General features: G+C 33.2%; 2 protein-coding genes across 4 annotated transcripts in view; both read left to right on the top strand.

Moving 5' to 3' along the window:
* LOC136032190 (protein spaetzle-like) overlaps nucleotides 1-11,508 on the top strand; it is a 67,257-nt gene extending 55,749 nt beyond the window's left edge. For all 3 annotated transcript variants that reach the window (XM_065712391.1, XM_065712389.1, XM_065712388.1), the window contains 2 exons: nucleotides 6,944-7,213; nucleotides 11,239-11,508. In XM_065712391.1, the coding sequence (XP_065568463.1) occupies nucleotides 6,944-7,213; nucleotides 11,239-11,319 (351 nt within the window). In that variant the 3' untranslated portion in view covers nucleotides 11,320-11,508. The remainder of the gene's footprint in view (nucleotides 1-6,943; nucleotides 7,214-11,238) is intronic.
* Nucleotides 11,509-14,469: 2,961 nt separating this feature from the next.
* The window catches only part of LOC136032505 (uncharacterized), a 33,702-nt gene continuing 31,650 nt past the window's right edge, over nucleotides 14,470-16,521 (top strand). Inside the window, exon 1 of the mRNA XM_065712811.1 lies at nucleotides 14,470-14,599. Within this exon, the coding sequence (XP_065568883.1) occupies nucleotides 14,588-14,599 (12 nt within the window). The 5' untranslated portion in view covers nucleotides 14,470-14,587. The remainder of the gene's footprint in view (nucleotides 14,600-16,521) is intronic.

Genomic DNA, 16,521 nt, shown 5'->3' with positions numbered 1-16,521 from the left:
TAATTCATGATTAATTAGTATAACGGCGAAAGCTGATCAGCAATATGAAAATACAAGGCGGGTGCAAGGAAACTATCTTGATCCTCAAAATAAGCTCAAATGAAATTCTAAAAGGCTTCAAATAATCGCTTTTATACTATTTCCTTACTATACCCTTATTATACCCGTACTCTTTATGCTATATTCGTCACTTTTGTACTTTTCCGATTTTTTTTCTGTTTAAAAAAATGAGGCTGTTCTTTACTAGGTGACCAGAGATGTGTTAGCCATGGCTAACAACCAGGGTTGTATCCAGTTTTTTTTTTTGGGGGGGGGGATGGGTACAAAAACTTAAAACGCATTAAAAATTTGTTTTTATTATAGAGTCAGACAAAAATTGGGGGTGGGGTTAACGCATTAATACAAGGCGGGTACAAGAAGACTACCATAATTTTCAAAAAAAGCTCAAACAAAACTCTAAAAGGCTTCAAATAATCGCATATATGTTACAAAAAAGAAACTAAAACATAAATATGAATTTACATCATACAAACATTCAAAATATGTTTTTCAAAGTCAAAATGGAGGACAATTTTTGGTACTTGTATGATATAGCCCTGACCTAATATTCTTCATCTAAGTAGAACCTGCTTCTCTGACGCTCAATCCCAATGAAATATAGCTAAGTATGATAAAAATACTTTAATAATACTTTATTAACGAATTTGGGCTATATATTTGAACATTAGGGGGGGGGGTATATTGGGTCTGCATGCCTAATGTGTTAAGCACAGTTATTCTTTATATTATGAAGTAAGAATTGTTTTCTAACTTCACACTGTCCAAATATTTTACCCCCCCCTAATGTGCAAATATATAGCCCAAATAATATATTTTCCATCTATTCTTTCACTTCTCTTGTCTTTTCTCTCGCTAAGCTGAAGGAAACTAAGGAAAAAACCGGTTCTACAATGCGTCAATGGATGAACAACTTGAGTGGTCAGGATTATATCATTCAAGTACCCATTATTTTTTTTTTGTCTTTTTTTTCAATGGAATAAAAAAAATCTCAATAAAAATGCTTAAACACCATACTTTCAAAATCTAGAGTGGGGGGGGGGGTCTGTTGAGCAAATGCCTCCAAATGTAAATTCAAATTACTGAATTAGGACTGATATGGCCCTTGGGTACTTTGTCGAAAGTTTCATAAGATGCTTAAACTTTCAATCTTTTGGATTAGTTGAATGAGTAAAAAAGCGAATCTCAACTGGTGACAAGATTAAACCAGATAGGAAGGGAAATTTTTAAGCATAAGATTCTAAAGGAGGTCCCAGTGTAAGGGAACCTATCGGTGAAAAATTAATTATTTTTATGTTTGCATTTTTATTATTATTACTATTTTTGCTCTGTCTTGGATGTTCAGGATTCGCCTGTTTTTTTTATGCTTTTTTTCTACTTTCTTAATTTTTTTGCTTCTTGATAGGTCTAATGTATTTTTTACTCCTTTAATTTGCCTTTTGCTCTAAATCGCGTTTATCTTTTATTCTCATTGTATTATGTTATTAATAAGCCTGCAAGTTAAATTTTTGACTTATCCTCATTTACTTAATAAGCCTGCAAGTTAAATTTTTGACTTATCCTCATTTACCTAAAAATATCCTATTAAAATAATCGTGGCGCAATCTATACACTTGCTCTTTGTATCTTTGTATATTTTCTGCTAATGTAACAATAAACTCTGCTTTCCTTCTCCTCATGTTTCCTTAGCTTCAGTTGAAATGTTTTTTTTTGTCTTAGCGTATAAGCTTTCTTTTACTGCTTTCTGTTCTGCTTTACTGCTTGCTCTTCTTTTTTTTTATTATTTATTTTTTCCTAGTATATCAAAATAATAAACTTCATTTTCTTCATTTTTTTTTTGTTGCTACTTTTTATGTTTTCTAAGTTTCAAAGAAGCTGTTTTTACTTATTTAAGTTAATACCTTCTGTTTTTCTGCTTTCTATGCATGTGCTATACATCTTTAGTGTACTTTGCACTAATATAATTAGTAAAATGGCTTTTCCCCCTAGTGGTATTTTTCCAAATTTTTCTTAGCTTCAGTTAAGACGCCGATGCTTGTTTTAGTGAATAACGCTACTTTTACTGCTTCTTGCGCCTTTTCTTGCTATTTTACTGCTTCCGTTTATAGCATTGCTTTTATGAAATACAAGTATTTTACATCAATTTAGTTTTATATATAATTCGAGTTCAACATCGTGTAAAAATTTGCAGATATTTTTGTACAAACTACGCACTTTTTTTTGCCTCTGCGCCTGGAAACTTGATATATAGATAAAAAGAAAGAAAATAGGCGGATAGAAGAAAGGAATTGATTTCGTGGTTGTGGTGACTTTAGAAATAAACATGACTTGAAACAAATATGGAAACTTCAGTGGCTTTTACTTTCAAGGAATGGTGATGAAGATGTGGGGAAACAGATAATTTCGGATTCAATTTGCTTATACTTACTGCCAACTGCGCCCTCTTTTTTATTTTGATAAAAATAAAATTTCAAAAATACAAAATGATTAAAACCATGAGATTATTTATTTGAAATTTTCCACCCCTAAAATTTCTGCATAAGGCGCAAGTGCCCTCTGTCCCCTCCCTAAAACCGCCTCTGCTCCTTTTTGGCTCACAAGCAAAGGGAAAATAAATTTTCAGCCGAAAAGGTATTATCGCTATGATATACAGAAATGAACCACATGGCATGCTCTTCTAACTAGTGCAGTATATTCAAAATCTAATTTACATTTTATTTTTAACTTTTTTATGTTGTTTATGGCTAAGCATGCCAGGCATGTGCTCAGATATCATCCTGGGTAACTAACCTCTTCTTGACGGAGCTGAATTAATATAATTGTGTATATAATTTCTTATCATACCTTTTGAAAATTATTCTGGGTTAAATTAATGCCGTTCACCGAAACATATATTTTGCTATCCTTTAGTTAAAAAGCCCATTTGTTAATTTTATGTATGCTGCTGTGCTATATATGCCTACAATATTTTATATTATTTTTATTGTCTTTTTTCTTTATAATACTTTTATTTAAAAGAATTCTTTGAAAATTATTCTGAAGCAAAATAATGTCCTTCAACAAAATATATATATCTGCTGTCTTTTTGTGTAGTTAAGAATTTCCGCTCGTTATTTTTATGTGTTCTCCTGTGCTAATTATATATTACAGTGATGTTTTATTACTTTATTACCTATATTATTTTTTGTTATGTTCAGTTTTATTATATTTTATTATTTATATTATTTTGATTTTTCAAATACTTATTGAAAATAATTTTGGTGTAAATTAATACCTTTTTGCCAAAATATGCATTTTGCTAGTTTTCTTTTTTTTCTTAAAAACTCATTTGTTGGTTTTATATGTATTGCTTAATTAGTTAAATATTACATCTAACTTGTTTCTATTTCAGTAGATTTTTCATTTTCAAACCCATTTTATGCAAATTCCCAGTTTTATGAAGCGAACAATAAATGACTGCACACTTATTCAAGCACTTTCGGCATCCACTTTAACACGAACTACCCAAACCTGTTTAAAGGAGAACTGGTATTTATGGCACTTTAATTTGTCCGTAATATTAACTTTCTGCATGACAAGACTGCGAAAATAAGAGTTTATTTTGACCACATCCAGATAAGAAAAACTTGAAGAAATATTTGTTCGTCTATTTATGTATGCTTCTTTTTTTTTCCTATTTTATTGAGATTGAACTAATTAATGCTATAACAAATTTGTTTTATAATCAAATACTTCGTGGTAACGACCCGTCGTAATGAGCGTCCCGGCTCAATAGTAGCCGAAACTCTAAAAAATTGAATTTTGATACTAATAGTGCGAATTTTTACTGATTTTAAATATTTAAGTTTCATCAAGTTTAGTCTTACCCATCAAAAGTTACGAGCCTGAAAAAATTTGCCTCAGTTTAGAAAATAGGGGGAAACACCCCCTAAAAGTCATAGAATCTAAATAAAACCTAATAATTATGTCTTTCGGGATGAATTAATCCCCCACAGTCCCTGGGGGAGGGGCTGCAAGTTACAAACTTTGACCATTGTTTACATGTAGTAATGGTTATTGGGAAGTATATAAACGTTTTCATTAGGACTTTTTTGCGTTGAGGGGTGGGTGGGGGAAGTGAGGAGAGGAGGTTACGTGGGAGGATCTTTCCATGGAGGAATCTATCATGAGGGAAGAGAATTTCCATTAAGGGGGCGCAGGATTTTCTGGCACTATTAAAAAAAAAATGAGAAAATAAATGAAAAAGTTTTTTCAGCTGGAAGTAAGGAGAAGCATTAAAACCTAAAACGAACAGAAATTATAACGTATATAAGGGGGTTTGTCTCCTCCACAATACCTCGCTCTTTACGCTAAAGTATTTTTAGTAATTTCAACTATTTATTCTACGGCCTTTGTGATTCAGGGGTAATTCTTAAAGAACTGGGACAAAATTCAAGCTTTAGTGCAAAGAGGACGGTATTGACGAGGGGGCGAACCCCCTCATAAACGTAAACAAATATACAAATATAGAAGTTCTTTACTCCAGTTAATTTCTTAAGTTACGTGTATTTATTTCTAATAAAAACAATAGTAAAATAAAAAGTTCTAGTTGCCTTTTTAAGTAACCAAAAATTGGAAGGCACTAGGCCTCCTACCCCTATCCCTTTAATAAAAATCGGACGATTTTTATCAAAATCGTCCGATAAAAACTATGAGAAAGCCATTTAGCCAAAATAAATTAATATGCAGATTTCGCTGTAATTATTCATGTGCGGTGAGCCAAAATCAAAACATACATTAATTCAAAAACGTTCAGAAATTAAATAAAAAACAAGTTTCTTTAACTTCAAGTAAGGAGCGACATTAACACTTAACGTTTTAAGTCCGTATATGAAAGCGGTTGTCCCCTCCTCAACGCCTCGCTCTTTAATCTAAAGTTTTTTATTGTTTTAAAAAGTAGAGTTGTGAGAAAGAGTCAAACTTTAGCGTAAAGAGGGAGGCGTTGAGGAGCGGACAACCCCTTTCGTATACGGAATAATTTCTGTTTGTTTCAAGTTTTAATGTCGTTCCTTACTTGCAGTTAAAAGAACTTGTCTTTCATCTTTAATTTCCTAGAAAGTACTTACTCAAACCTCGCCATGTTTTGTATGGATTTTGTGTTGTTTTTTTATGAAACAATACGTTTTTTCCACTAAGGATACTTTGCAAGAAAAGGTTGTCAATTAATGGTAAGAAGACCAAGTCACTGAGACTAGGAATAAATGAAGGTGAAGAGGGGGTGTTGGGTAACGAGAAATTTGATCAGGGGGATAGTTGTGATCAGGAGAAAAGCAGTGTTGACATTTGTTCAAGAATATTAATGACCATCACTCAGTTACTGTCAGCAAGCACTATTCAAAACTTACAGTGTAAGACGTCGACATTATATCGATTGTCAGTCTACTTTGTAATGCTAAATCAAACGCAGGTCAGATGTCCCACAATTGTGTACAAACCAGCTTCCATTATAAATTAAATAGATGACGTTGCGGTGCTTATAACTCCTCTGTTTTAATGTTGTTTCTACTGTGCTAATAGAAATTATTTATAAGTAGCGGAAAAATAAACTACAGAAATTAATTCGAGGTTGAGGGTCAAAGAGGGGGCTGAAACTTTCCCTTTAATACCCTGTTTATCGTTGTAGTTGACAGTTTTCGAGTAATTTCTAAGATCTTTGATCCTTCCATACCTAGTTCCGTATTTGTAGAATAGCATCTCCATTTTATTACGAAATTAAATTCCTTTGCCATTATGCCTGTAAAGCCAGTTCACTACTCTTCCTTTTTCCTTGGTGTAAAAAGTGGGTAGATTGTTCATATTACTGTTTTTTAAAGCAATCTTGATGAAATGATCTCAAGGATGCTGCCTCTTAGTAGGAGGGCGCAAAAAGCAGAAAAGTTAGCTACTAGAAAATTATTAGTAACTTCAAATTATGTTTCTAGATAATAATTATTATAAAACCCACCATATATGTTCTTTTTTGTTGAAAGTTATATGTTAGTTTCGTATTTTAATAATTAATAGACTCCCAAGACATTTTTCCAATCAATTAATCTGTATTTGATATTCTTCTTCCTGTCAAACACAAGTAACAAAAATAAATAAAGTTCGTCAATATTTTTATTTATTGATGTAAAATCTTTTTGTTGTGTTCCACCATTATACTAACAATAAACAATTCCTATCGAAGTTTTTTCTTATATTTGATTTCTGGATTTTTTTTTTTTTTTTATAAAGGGATTAAAATTTCAGATTTCTTGTGAGTTAGTTTTGGTGAGTTATCATACAGTAATGCACTATTATTTTGTAATATTATATTACAATAATATTATAAGATAGATATTACAATATGATTTTATCTAGTTTTAGAGCTTATTTTTTTATTCTGGAGAATATTTCCTCTAGTTTTGCTAGCTCACATTCTGGTGCTTTGCTCATTGGCGGCTTATAAACCCTTACCCCCACCCAAATCTGAAGATTCTTACAATCTTTCATACGAGTTATTGTATTTTTACATATAAAGGGTCGTTAATCGCAAATTTCTGACAATTTCGTTCCATCTCAACAATATTCAACTACCTCGATATTGCCCAATTTACTAATTTATAGTTATTCACTTTTTCTGTTAATAACAAAGACAAAAAAGAAAAAAACAACCTTTAATTCTTCTTTCTTATTTAATTAAATGCTTGTACCTGCGCAGGTCCGTTCTCTGTGTATTAAATAGTTCATTTTGATTTTCATCCTTCCTCAAGCGTTACTCCGTCATATTCCGTCATATTCGTCATATTATCTGTCATTTAATCAATGATGGTGTATGAGGATATGCCTTGGTCGATCTCCTCCTAATTAACATTCTTCTTTTCAGTCAATAACAAGATATCCAAGAAGAGCTAAAACAGCGAGTGATAATTGGCTATTAGTTGTAAATCATGAAAACTACACACAAGGTGTCCGGATTGAAAAGTGCGTTGCAGAGAACTCCGAGTGTTTCCTTGGAGATCAGCTAGCGCCACTTGGATATAAGACTGTATGTCGGCAGAAGTTTGCATATAGGAAACTTTTGGCTATAACGCCAGATGGAAGAACAATTGCAGAATCATTTTCAACACCTTCTTGCTGTACCTGTCACGTAAAGGTAACTAATAGCTTACCTTTAATAATATAATCTGCAATAACAGGCTATATATTGAGTAATTATGTGAATTACAGCTTACAGAATGCATAAAAATAATGTTCCCTATCTATTCGTGAAAAGAAGAAAGGTACAACTAGTGTTTTTATTTTTACAGAATATGGTCAGTTTAGAGCAACAAGACAGGTAGACAGGTGTCATTGTTCTGGTAGACCAGAGACATTGGTAAACCAGTGGTTCGGTCGATGCTTTAGTATTACCTTTCTGCAGACTAGTTGGTCTTAACCTATCCTAGAAAAACAAAAACCATCAAGAGAGAATTGTAAACCGTGGATTAATTTATATTTCTAAAAGCTACACACATAAACTATTCACAAAAGAGATAATGACAGTTTAATCCGACTTATTCCTACTCGTAGGCAGTCGGAGTTTGAACAAAATTTTGATGGATGGAGTCAGAGTAACAGAAATAATGTAAGACCCTTTGGAGTTGGAGTTGGAGTTGGTGTTATGGAAACACTCAAAGGCTGTAGTCAATCTAAATGCTCTGAAATACCATTAAAACGTGGCAATAATAGACAAAGTTGATATTATAGGCTAAATATAGTGAAGGATTTTTCGCACCATTGTACCACAGTCTTACTACAGAAGCAATCGGAATTAGAGTTGGAACAAATATGTTTAAAGTTTCTGGCTTCGGAGTCAAAGTTGGAGTCGCTGCATTGAAAGTGTCTGGAGCCGGGGCTGCTCGTCGCTGATAAAGTGGACCAACTCCACATCCCTGCCTATAAGCGCTTGTGAAAGTTGTGTGTTCCATTTGCAGGGCCCTTTGTGATTTTGTTTGGGCAGTTTTTTCATGGAGCCGTTAAGGATCCATCCCAGGCTATTGTCCCTAAAATGTTGTAAGCCATTTTCCGTACGATAAACGATAACTCATAATATACTATATTATTTCAAATTCAGATTTCCTGCCTGTTGTTGAGTTTTTCAGTTCTGAATTTCCATATTACCTCTCATATTTCTGAACACAACTTCAGAAGTCATTTTTCACGTTTAAGACGTGTGTAATGCATGACATAATGTACTTTATTGTACTTTTTCAGTCTCAAGTACTCTCTTGTACATAGAGGCTTCAAGTACCCAGTCATTTTATTTAAGTATACAATATTAATTACTTCAGGGCAGTTGTGCTTGAATACAAACACTACAATTTTATACTTAAGCAGTACTTGAAGGACTTCCCAACACTGGAACCAAATATCTACGAAATTTGGTATCGAGTCATATCAGTCCTAGTCAAAACGTCTGAAAAATTCTGTACATGATTTGCATAGTTCGCGTCACATCCTAGCTTTGCTCCACCCTCGCATTGCTACTATAATAATGACTTATCAAACTGACATAAAGGCTGCATATATAAGGAAATAAGAGGTAAGATGTGTCGTACTAAAATGAAATAAATATATTTTTGAGTGGTTTAATTTGCTATTTCCTTTAAAAAATTTTAATTCGACACTGCAACTTTTTTCAAACCAATTGGTTTCCAGGGTTGTAAATGATTAATTACCAGGCTTAACGATGCTTCTATCTTTAGTGAATATTAATTATTATATTATTCTACCTTTACATTTAATTGAAATTACGTGTAATAGCTGACTACATTTATTGTCGTCTAAACCACATATTGGCCATAGCACCAGCATTTTTCTTATTTTTTTTTAAACTCACAATCCTTAAATCAATCGTAGAGACTTGACAAAAACTGTGCAGCTCGAAAAATCAATAAAGATAATTTCTAAGAGCTGCTACTTTCTAAACCGCATTTTGTCACAACACCAGCGTTTTCCTTTCTTTTTTTTAAAGAAAAGACTCACTGAGAAGATTCTTAGAATAGTTTCCAAGACTTATCGTTGCCTAAAATGCATATCAGCCACAAAACCATTGTTTTCTCATTAAAAAAAAAAACTTTCTTTATGAATCCTTAATTCAACCGTACAACCCTGACTTTTGCAAATCAATGGGTTTACAAAACTGTAAAAGTATGACAGTCCATGATTGGTATAATGCTATTTTCAGCACACGTTAATGGTACCGTTATTTTATTTTCATATTTATCTGGATTTATATGTGAGAAGTTAACCAAAAGAATTTTCAAGATTTATAGATGTCTAAACCGCATATGGACCACAACAGCGTGTTTTTGAAAATTTAATTTACAAGTCTTTAATTTGATAGCCCTAATGAACTTTTTCAAGCCAATGGTTCTCCAGCTTTGTAAAAATATGGCAGCCCTGGATATTGGCGGTATTATTTTAGCATAGATAGAATTTAATTTTATATCATCTCTGCATTTATCTAGATTGAAATGCAAAAAAATCCAAATCAGTTTCGCCCTCCCTCTCCCTTCTAACCTGCGTACTTACATCACCAGGATATCAAAATAAAAAAAAAAATGGTTTTACCTTTAATTAAAGGGGGGCACAAGAACTAAAAAGAGCATAAGTTATTCTGTATGTGAGGGGTTTACCATCCCTCACATACTTTCTCATCACTCTATACCTTGAGCAGTACTTTTATTGAAAGCAATTTAAAGTTCGACATTTGTAGGGTGTTGATAATTCTAAGTGCAGTTTTTACCTGCTCTTTTCCAATAAATCTGATCTGAAAATTGTATTGTTGACGCAAATTTGGTCTAATAAGTTATTTCATTTTTAAAGCGCAGTGAAAAAAAAATGTGACGTTGTCCTGGGCAGTGTTCACTTTTGAGGCGTTGAAAAGAAGTCAAACTTTAGCGTAAAGCTAGGAGAAGGTTGAAGAGGCGGCGGCACCCCCGCCCTTATCCCCCTCTTATACAAGACAATTTGTATTCGTTTTCAACTTTAATGTCGATCTTTGAAACATTATTTTTTAATTTAGTTTTCATTCGTTTGCAACAATATATTTAGAGAGTTTCAGGGAGTTAGCCTTCAGAAATGTCGCTTTCTATTTTTCTCATTAGAGTAAATATCTCGAATATCGATCCCACATAATGTTTCGCAATGAAGGGACACAGGACTTCGCCTGATATTCTATACCTATCACTACGATTCGGACAGCCCCCCCCCCCTAATTGCAGCTGGGCGAAAATAGGGAGGAGGGCGAAATATCGTCCTTCATCCATACAGGATTACAGGTGGTTTCAGTGTTCAGTTCAGAATTTAACAATATGCTCACCTTTCTCCTAGAGTTCTCCAATTAGACCGTTGGACCTAGAATTTGGTGTTAGCGCAATTTGTTCATCTGCATGAAAAAAAGAAGATTTTTTATTCCTATAATTGTTCAAAAAAATTGCAAACTTTTGGTAAAGTTTCTCCTTTAACAAAAAAGAGAAAATCTTCCCCTTAATCATCCTTTCTTTACCCTTGTCGCTAGTTACATAAGTTGAATACTGATTTATGTTATCGAAGTTATTTTTTGTTTCTTGTATTGATAATTAGTATTTAATAATTGCATTAGTGGTTCAATAATTCCTGTTGAATGGTTCGGTAATTTACTTTTAATAAAATAGCAAGTTAGCTACTTACTTTCCCCTCCCCAGGCTATGTACAATAAATCCCCCTAGATTTCGAAAATACATTCCTTGGTATTTTTCTTGAAAAGGTCGAAAAAAAAGAAGTTTAACCTCCTAGACTTTGAACCTCATCTTCATAAAAAATTAAGAAAATCCTCATCCACATTTTCTGTAGTAGGTGGCCCTGAGCATTATGAAAAATATTTGTTTTAATTTCTTTCGAATTGTTCTTATGTTTGTGCATTAGTTTTTTATGCGCTGGATGTAAAAAAATAAAAAGAGTGAGGAAATCTCTAATATTTGGTTACGTTTGTCTTATGTCATTTTAAAATAGATTCATTCTTTCATGCACCAAAATTGACTAGTCTGCTTGCAAGATCTGTGGTGATTTATATAGGTGCAACATTCTGCTAAGTTGACTACTTTTTTTTAACTCCATTCTCTATGTTTCTAATAATATATATTTTTAATTTTCTAGTTGATTTATCCAGCCCTGCGTTCCAAGCTGAAAACATCACTTCGTCGACAAACTTCTCCGCAGCGAACTGTCTTAACGTGATTTAGTTTTCACCGGAAAAAAGTTGATATTTGAAATTCTATTCTTTCTGATATCCTCTCGATTCACACAGTTCCACATGTAAATGTTTCAAATATTTATTTGCTTAATTGTGATATTTATAAGTGAATGACCATTTTCATATTATAAATTTTGTAGCGACTTTGAATATAAAAAATAAGTTATTTTTTATATGTTGTTTACGAGTTATAGGTTAAATTGTGCCTAATAAAAAGATAAGCAATCATAGACAGTCAAGTTAAGAAGGAAAATCTTCATAAAGATTAGACCAACTGTGATGACACTAAAGTCCAAGGTTTTTTATGGCTGCAACCGAAAGGTGTAATTACCAATTTGTTTTTTGTAATAATTCGCAGTAACTGTAGGATTCCACACCCAATCCAAAGTAACAAATATTTAACCAAATTCCCACCTTAGGTTATTTATAATAACCCAACTCCTATTTAATGTGCTGTGAAAGCGCGCTTTTGAATCTGAATTTGTTTATTGTATGAAGATTGATTTCTAAGTTAACTATTTTTCATTCATTCTCAACATGCCTAGCGTTTAAAGAGTTTAATATATATATATATATATATATATATATATATATATATATATATATATATATATATATATATATATATACGACGGACTATAAAAGATAGATAAAATGTCTAGAAATTTTTTATTAAACTGAAGACATCTTTAAAAGGCCATTTGCTGAATTTATACTGATAAGACTTATTTATAGTTTTAGCACTTCCTTTGGCCTGGGAATGGAAGTCGACAATTGCCAAATAAGCTATTTTGAAACTTTTGAAGTTTCGTCCACTGGGTCCATGTTTGAATATATGTATCTCTTTGATCGAAGGTAGGTGGTACCAAAAGTATCTCAGCACCTCTAGCTGAAATACAAATATATATGCCTTACATGCACCAGAATAAAGCTATGTTTTCACCTACCGACCAAGAGAAGGAAAAATCAATCAAATTGGTTTGAAATTAGAAAAGAACTACTAAATTTAATAGGGAAGTGCAAGAACATTAAACTTGCTAGCCAATTATTTAGAAAACAAAAATTCTAATATTCACAGTTCAAACAACATGGAGTTGGAGGAAAATAGAGACAAGGCGCTTAGTTTTAATATCTCAGCAATTTTTCCATCCAATTTTGTCCAGTTGGAAATTTCATGAAAATCTAGCTAGGTGAATTTTAGCTATGAAAATTTTTGTTAATTTTGGAATGAAAATTGTTTATTTAGTACAAGATTTAAATATCTACTATATTTTTGTGGAATTCCAAACTTCATCAAAATTAAGGATTTGGAGTTCGAATAATATTTTAAAACCTGTTTTTGAAATACAAAAATTTCACTCAAAGAATATTTTGTCTGGGGCTGGGGGGAGGAGGCATGTGTTTCCGTTAATATGTCCTGTTTGTATTTTTTCATGCATTATGCTTTCACATTTTGCTATTTGCGTAATGAATAGGTGTAATAATGTTTTGAGTCGATATGAGCGTCTCCCTTGAGGTCTTTTTAAGGACCACTCTTATTAAATGCATATGATACAAAGAATTAGAGGGATTATCAGGGAACTAGAAATGAACAAATTATTTCTTGACCATAGTGGATCCAGAACTTTTTTAAGGTTGAAGGCGGGTTAAAACACAACGTGTTAAGAGAGAGTGACACCTATTCAATATATATTATAGGCAGGAGAGATTATCATGTTGCCTTTTTAGAAGACTTCAACATATCATTGTAAGCTGCCTTCTTGATACGGTTATCAGGCAAACTCAATATCTGTTGCCTAAACTTGATCAGTAGCTGTATAATCCTCTTATAACGAAAATTGAGTAAACCCAGATCACCTTTAAAAACCAAACCACTAAATTATTGTTCAAGCCTACTTTTTTTTTTAATTCAAAAACTATGGACACTCCAATTGCCTCGAAATAGTACCCCCCCCCCCCCGCAACTCGCAACTATGCTGGGGAACTGGTAGGTCATGAAGAAGTGCTTATGCATCTTAAGGTGCTTAATTCGCGTTATGTGTTTTTGACAGAGTAGTTCGCATGCAGCTGCCTTTCCATGAGAAATCATCACGTGGTTCGATCCATGTGCCAAATCTGGTTGCGCGGTTTCATTAAGATCTGCTGACTTTTTATGGGTGGATTCCTATTTTCTGAGAACCAGGCAAATTTTTTCCAGCCCTTAGCTTTTGATTTGCAACATTAAAATTAATTATTTTACATACTTGGAATCAGCATAAAAACTAATTCTTTTGATGTATCTATTTTGGCAAAAATTATATTTTCGGACCTGCAGTTACTATTAGGACGAGTTGCTCCTCACTTACAGTTTCTTTTAACGGGAGCTGTTTGATAATTGTTCTGGTAAATCTATATTTCAAGCTTTACATTCGATTTCCCAGACCCATTACCATTTTCCTAGGCTTAGACTTTAGCCTATATTTGGGAGAGTGAAGTTGTTGGTAAATCAATAATATTATACATCTCCCAAAAGTAGTGGAAATGAGTTGTGAGCTGATAAACTAGCACTTTTGATAAATAACATATACGTAATAAACACATGCCAATAACATTTTTTCTCATGATATGCGTTCAACTTCCACTCTAAACGCTAACTGCAATATTTATAGTATTGATGGTGTGACAAGGGTGGCAAAGTCTACCCCCTCCCTTGAGAAAAAACCTAAATCCGAATTGGTAAATAAGGATGTTTGTCTGTGAAGCATTGACCAGGCTGTGTAATTATGCATAGTCACTATGCCATAGTGTATTTTCCAGTGGTGCGTAATTCAGAATTAATGGTCAAAAAGTTGCTGAAAACCTGAGAAGTGAAAAGCATCAGACTTTATTTACATATTTATTAATACCAATTGAGGTAAGCTCTACAAAGCTTGTCAATCCAACAACTCCTAATACTCTTTTCATGTTGATTGAAAAACACTTTCGATGATTTTTATCAATGACTGATTCCTTTAATTGCTTAGACTGAAGGGGTAGAAAAATATTGTAACCACAAAACAGTAATTTACTTTCACTATTATTGACAAGATTAAGAGTAGTATCAATATCGGACTGTTACACACAATTAACATATGTTCTCATAGGTATTATGAGTAGGGCACAATATGTTGGTCAAAAACATTTTAAATACCAAAAATCACAGTTCTTCACGAAACGATGCTGTGAATTTGCAATTTTTTGTAAATATTATGAATAGTAGCAAATGGATTTAAAATGTTATTCCAGGTCAGTTATATCAAATTTAAGATTGTCAGTTGCTGAAACTATGCTTCATATAGATAGGCACGTATATAGGAATTTATTTTGGAAATAAGAGGAGTTTTTGTGGCGGGCGTAACTTTATTGAAACTACAGAGACCAAATATACGCATAATTCGTGTTAAATTGTGTAGAAACCTCCTGAAAATTGTAAGGTTTCAGGGACAAAAGCTTACCCTACCCCGCGTATTTATCTAAATATACGGACAATAGCAAATATTCTATGCAATTTTAAACTAATTTCTTAACCAAAATCTGAATTAATTATAAATTATTTTTAAGCAATAGGTTAAAAAACTTGTAGACCCAGAGCAAGACTTGAGACCCCTTCAGGTTTTACCAACTTTTATAATTTTGTTCATTTGTTCATATAAATCTTATTTAAACCGTTTGTTCCTTGGAGAATTTGTTTAACGTGGGCGAGGCCTGTTAGGCTTTGGACTAGACACTTGTTTGCCTGTGATTCCAGGCGACTTAACGGTTATACGTCAATTCTATAACTTGGCCAATCTGCCTGAGACTCTAGGCGGGCGTGTCTCTACAAAAGCTAACACACAAGTATTTGTCTTATTTGAGAGTGATAGCTATTCCCACCCTTTGCCCGTGCAGTTTACCAAAACACTTTCTCCCCGTTCGCCTGCGAGTGCAAGGGACTTGTCGGTCAAGTGTCAATCCTAAAAACACGGTAGTCTGCCTGAGACTCTGAGCAGGCAAACCTGTTAGGCTTAGGTCACTTATTTGCCTGTGAGTCCAAGCAAATTCAGCCCCCCCCCTTTACATATAAGTCCTGTTGACATTGTCCGTCATGATTAAACCCAAAAATGTCAATCATCCCTTAGTTCTATAACTATTTCCCTTAGTTCTGCCTTAGGATGGATGAATGGATGATAAATTATCTATCAACAAGTGAAAATGACGTTCTTATACAATCCTGAAAAAGAACAATGCCAGCTTTACCTCTCAATCAGACTATCTGTCTTGGCTTTATCTAAAATTGGCCATAGCTTGATGGCAGCTTGAATATAATTCAAAATTGATTCGTTCTCCTACCCCCTCCCGAAAAAGGAAAATAAACAAGATTGGTTCTGACGTGTCTGGACGAATCATCATAAAATTTACCCACTAAACTTTTTGTGATCACGACCTTGCCTTTTGTTATTTATCAAGTTATAATTGCTTCTTAGAGTATGAAGTAGGAAATCAATAAAGTAGTTTCATTTATATTTTCTTAGCTAAACAGAGTTATAGACGAAAAAAATATGCTGGAAGAAACAAGATTTAAGATAGACCAAAATAAGGGATTTTGGCAAAAGTGAAACAGGTAATCTAAAATAAACATCAAAAACCATTCATTTAAGACGAAAGATAGTTGATATGATCCCAAAAATAATCCTACGAAGATTCCTTTCCTAGATTATTGATATTTGCCCTCATTTTATCATGTCCTTCCTTCGTGCAAAACGAACGTCTTAGAAGCTTTCTGCCTTTCTGTACCCAATAGAAACGAGGGCTAAAGTCAAATGCACTTATAATAGAATGTCCTTGGACCTTGGACTTTAGTTGATTGTAGTTGAAATGCATCTAACATTGGGTTTTATTCTTCGTAGTCACTGCTACTCTGATCGTTTCGCCCTCTAACTCTAATTAAATAAAAAAAGTTTTTAAGGAGCAGTATTAAAACTCAAAACGAACGAAAATTATTACGTATATGATGGACTTGTCCTCTCTTCAATACTTCGCTCTTTACGCTAAAGTTCTGATTTTGTTCCAAATTTTTAAGAATGACTCTTTAATCACAAAGGCTTTTGAATTAGAATAAATAGCTCTTTTGAAAGTACAAAAATACTTTAGCGTAAAGAGCAAGGTATTGACGAGGGGACGTACCCCCT

The sequence above is a fragment of the Artemia franciscana genome, chromosome 10, assembly GCF_032884065.1.
Source record: "Artemia franciscana chromosome 10, ASM3288406v1, whole genome shotgun sequence".
Classification (NCBI taxonomy): Eukaryota; Metazoa; Arthropoda; class Branchiopoda; order Anostraca; family Artemiidae; genus Artemia; species Artemia franciscana.
Note: the sequence above shows the minus strand (reverse complement) of the source record. Positions and strands in the feature narration are given on the sequence as shown.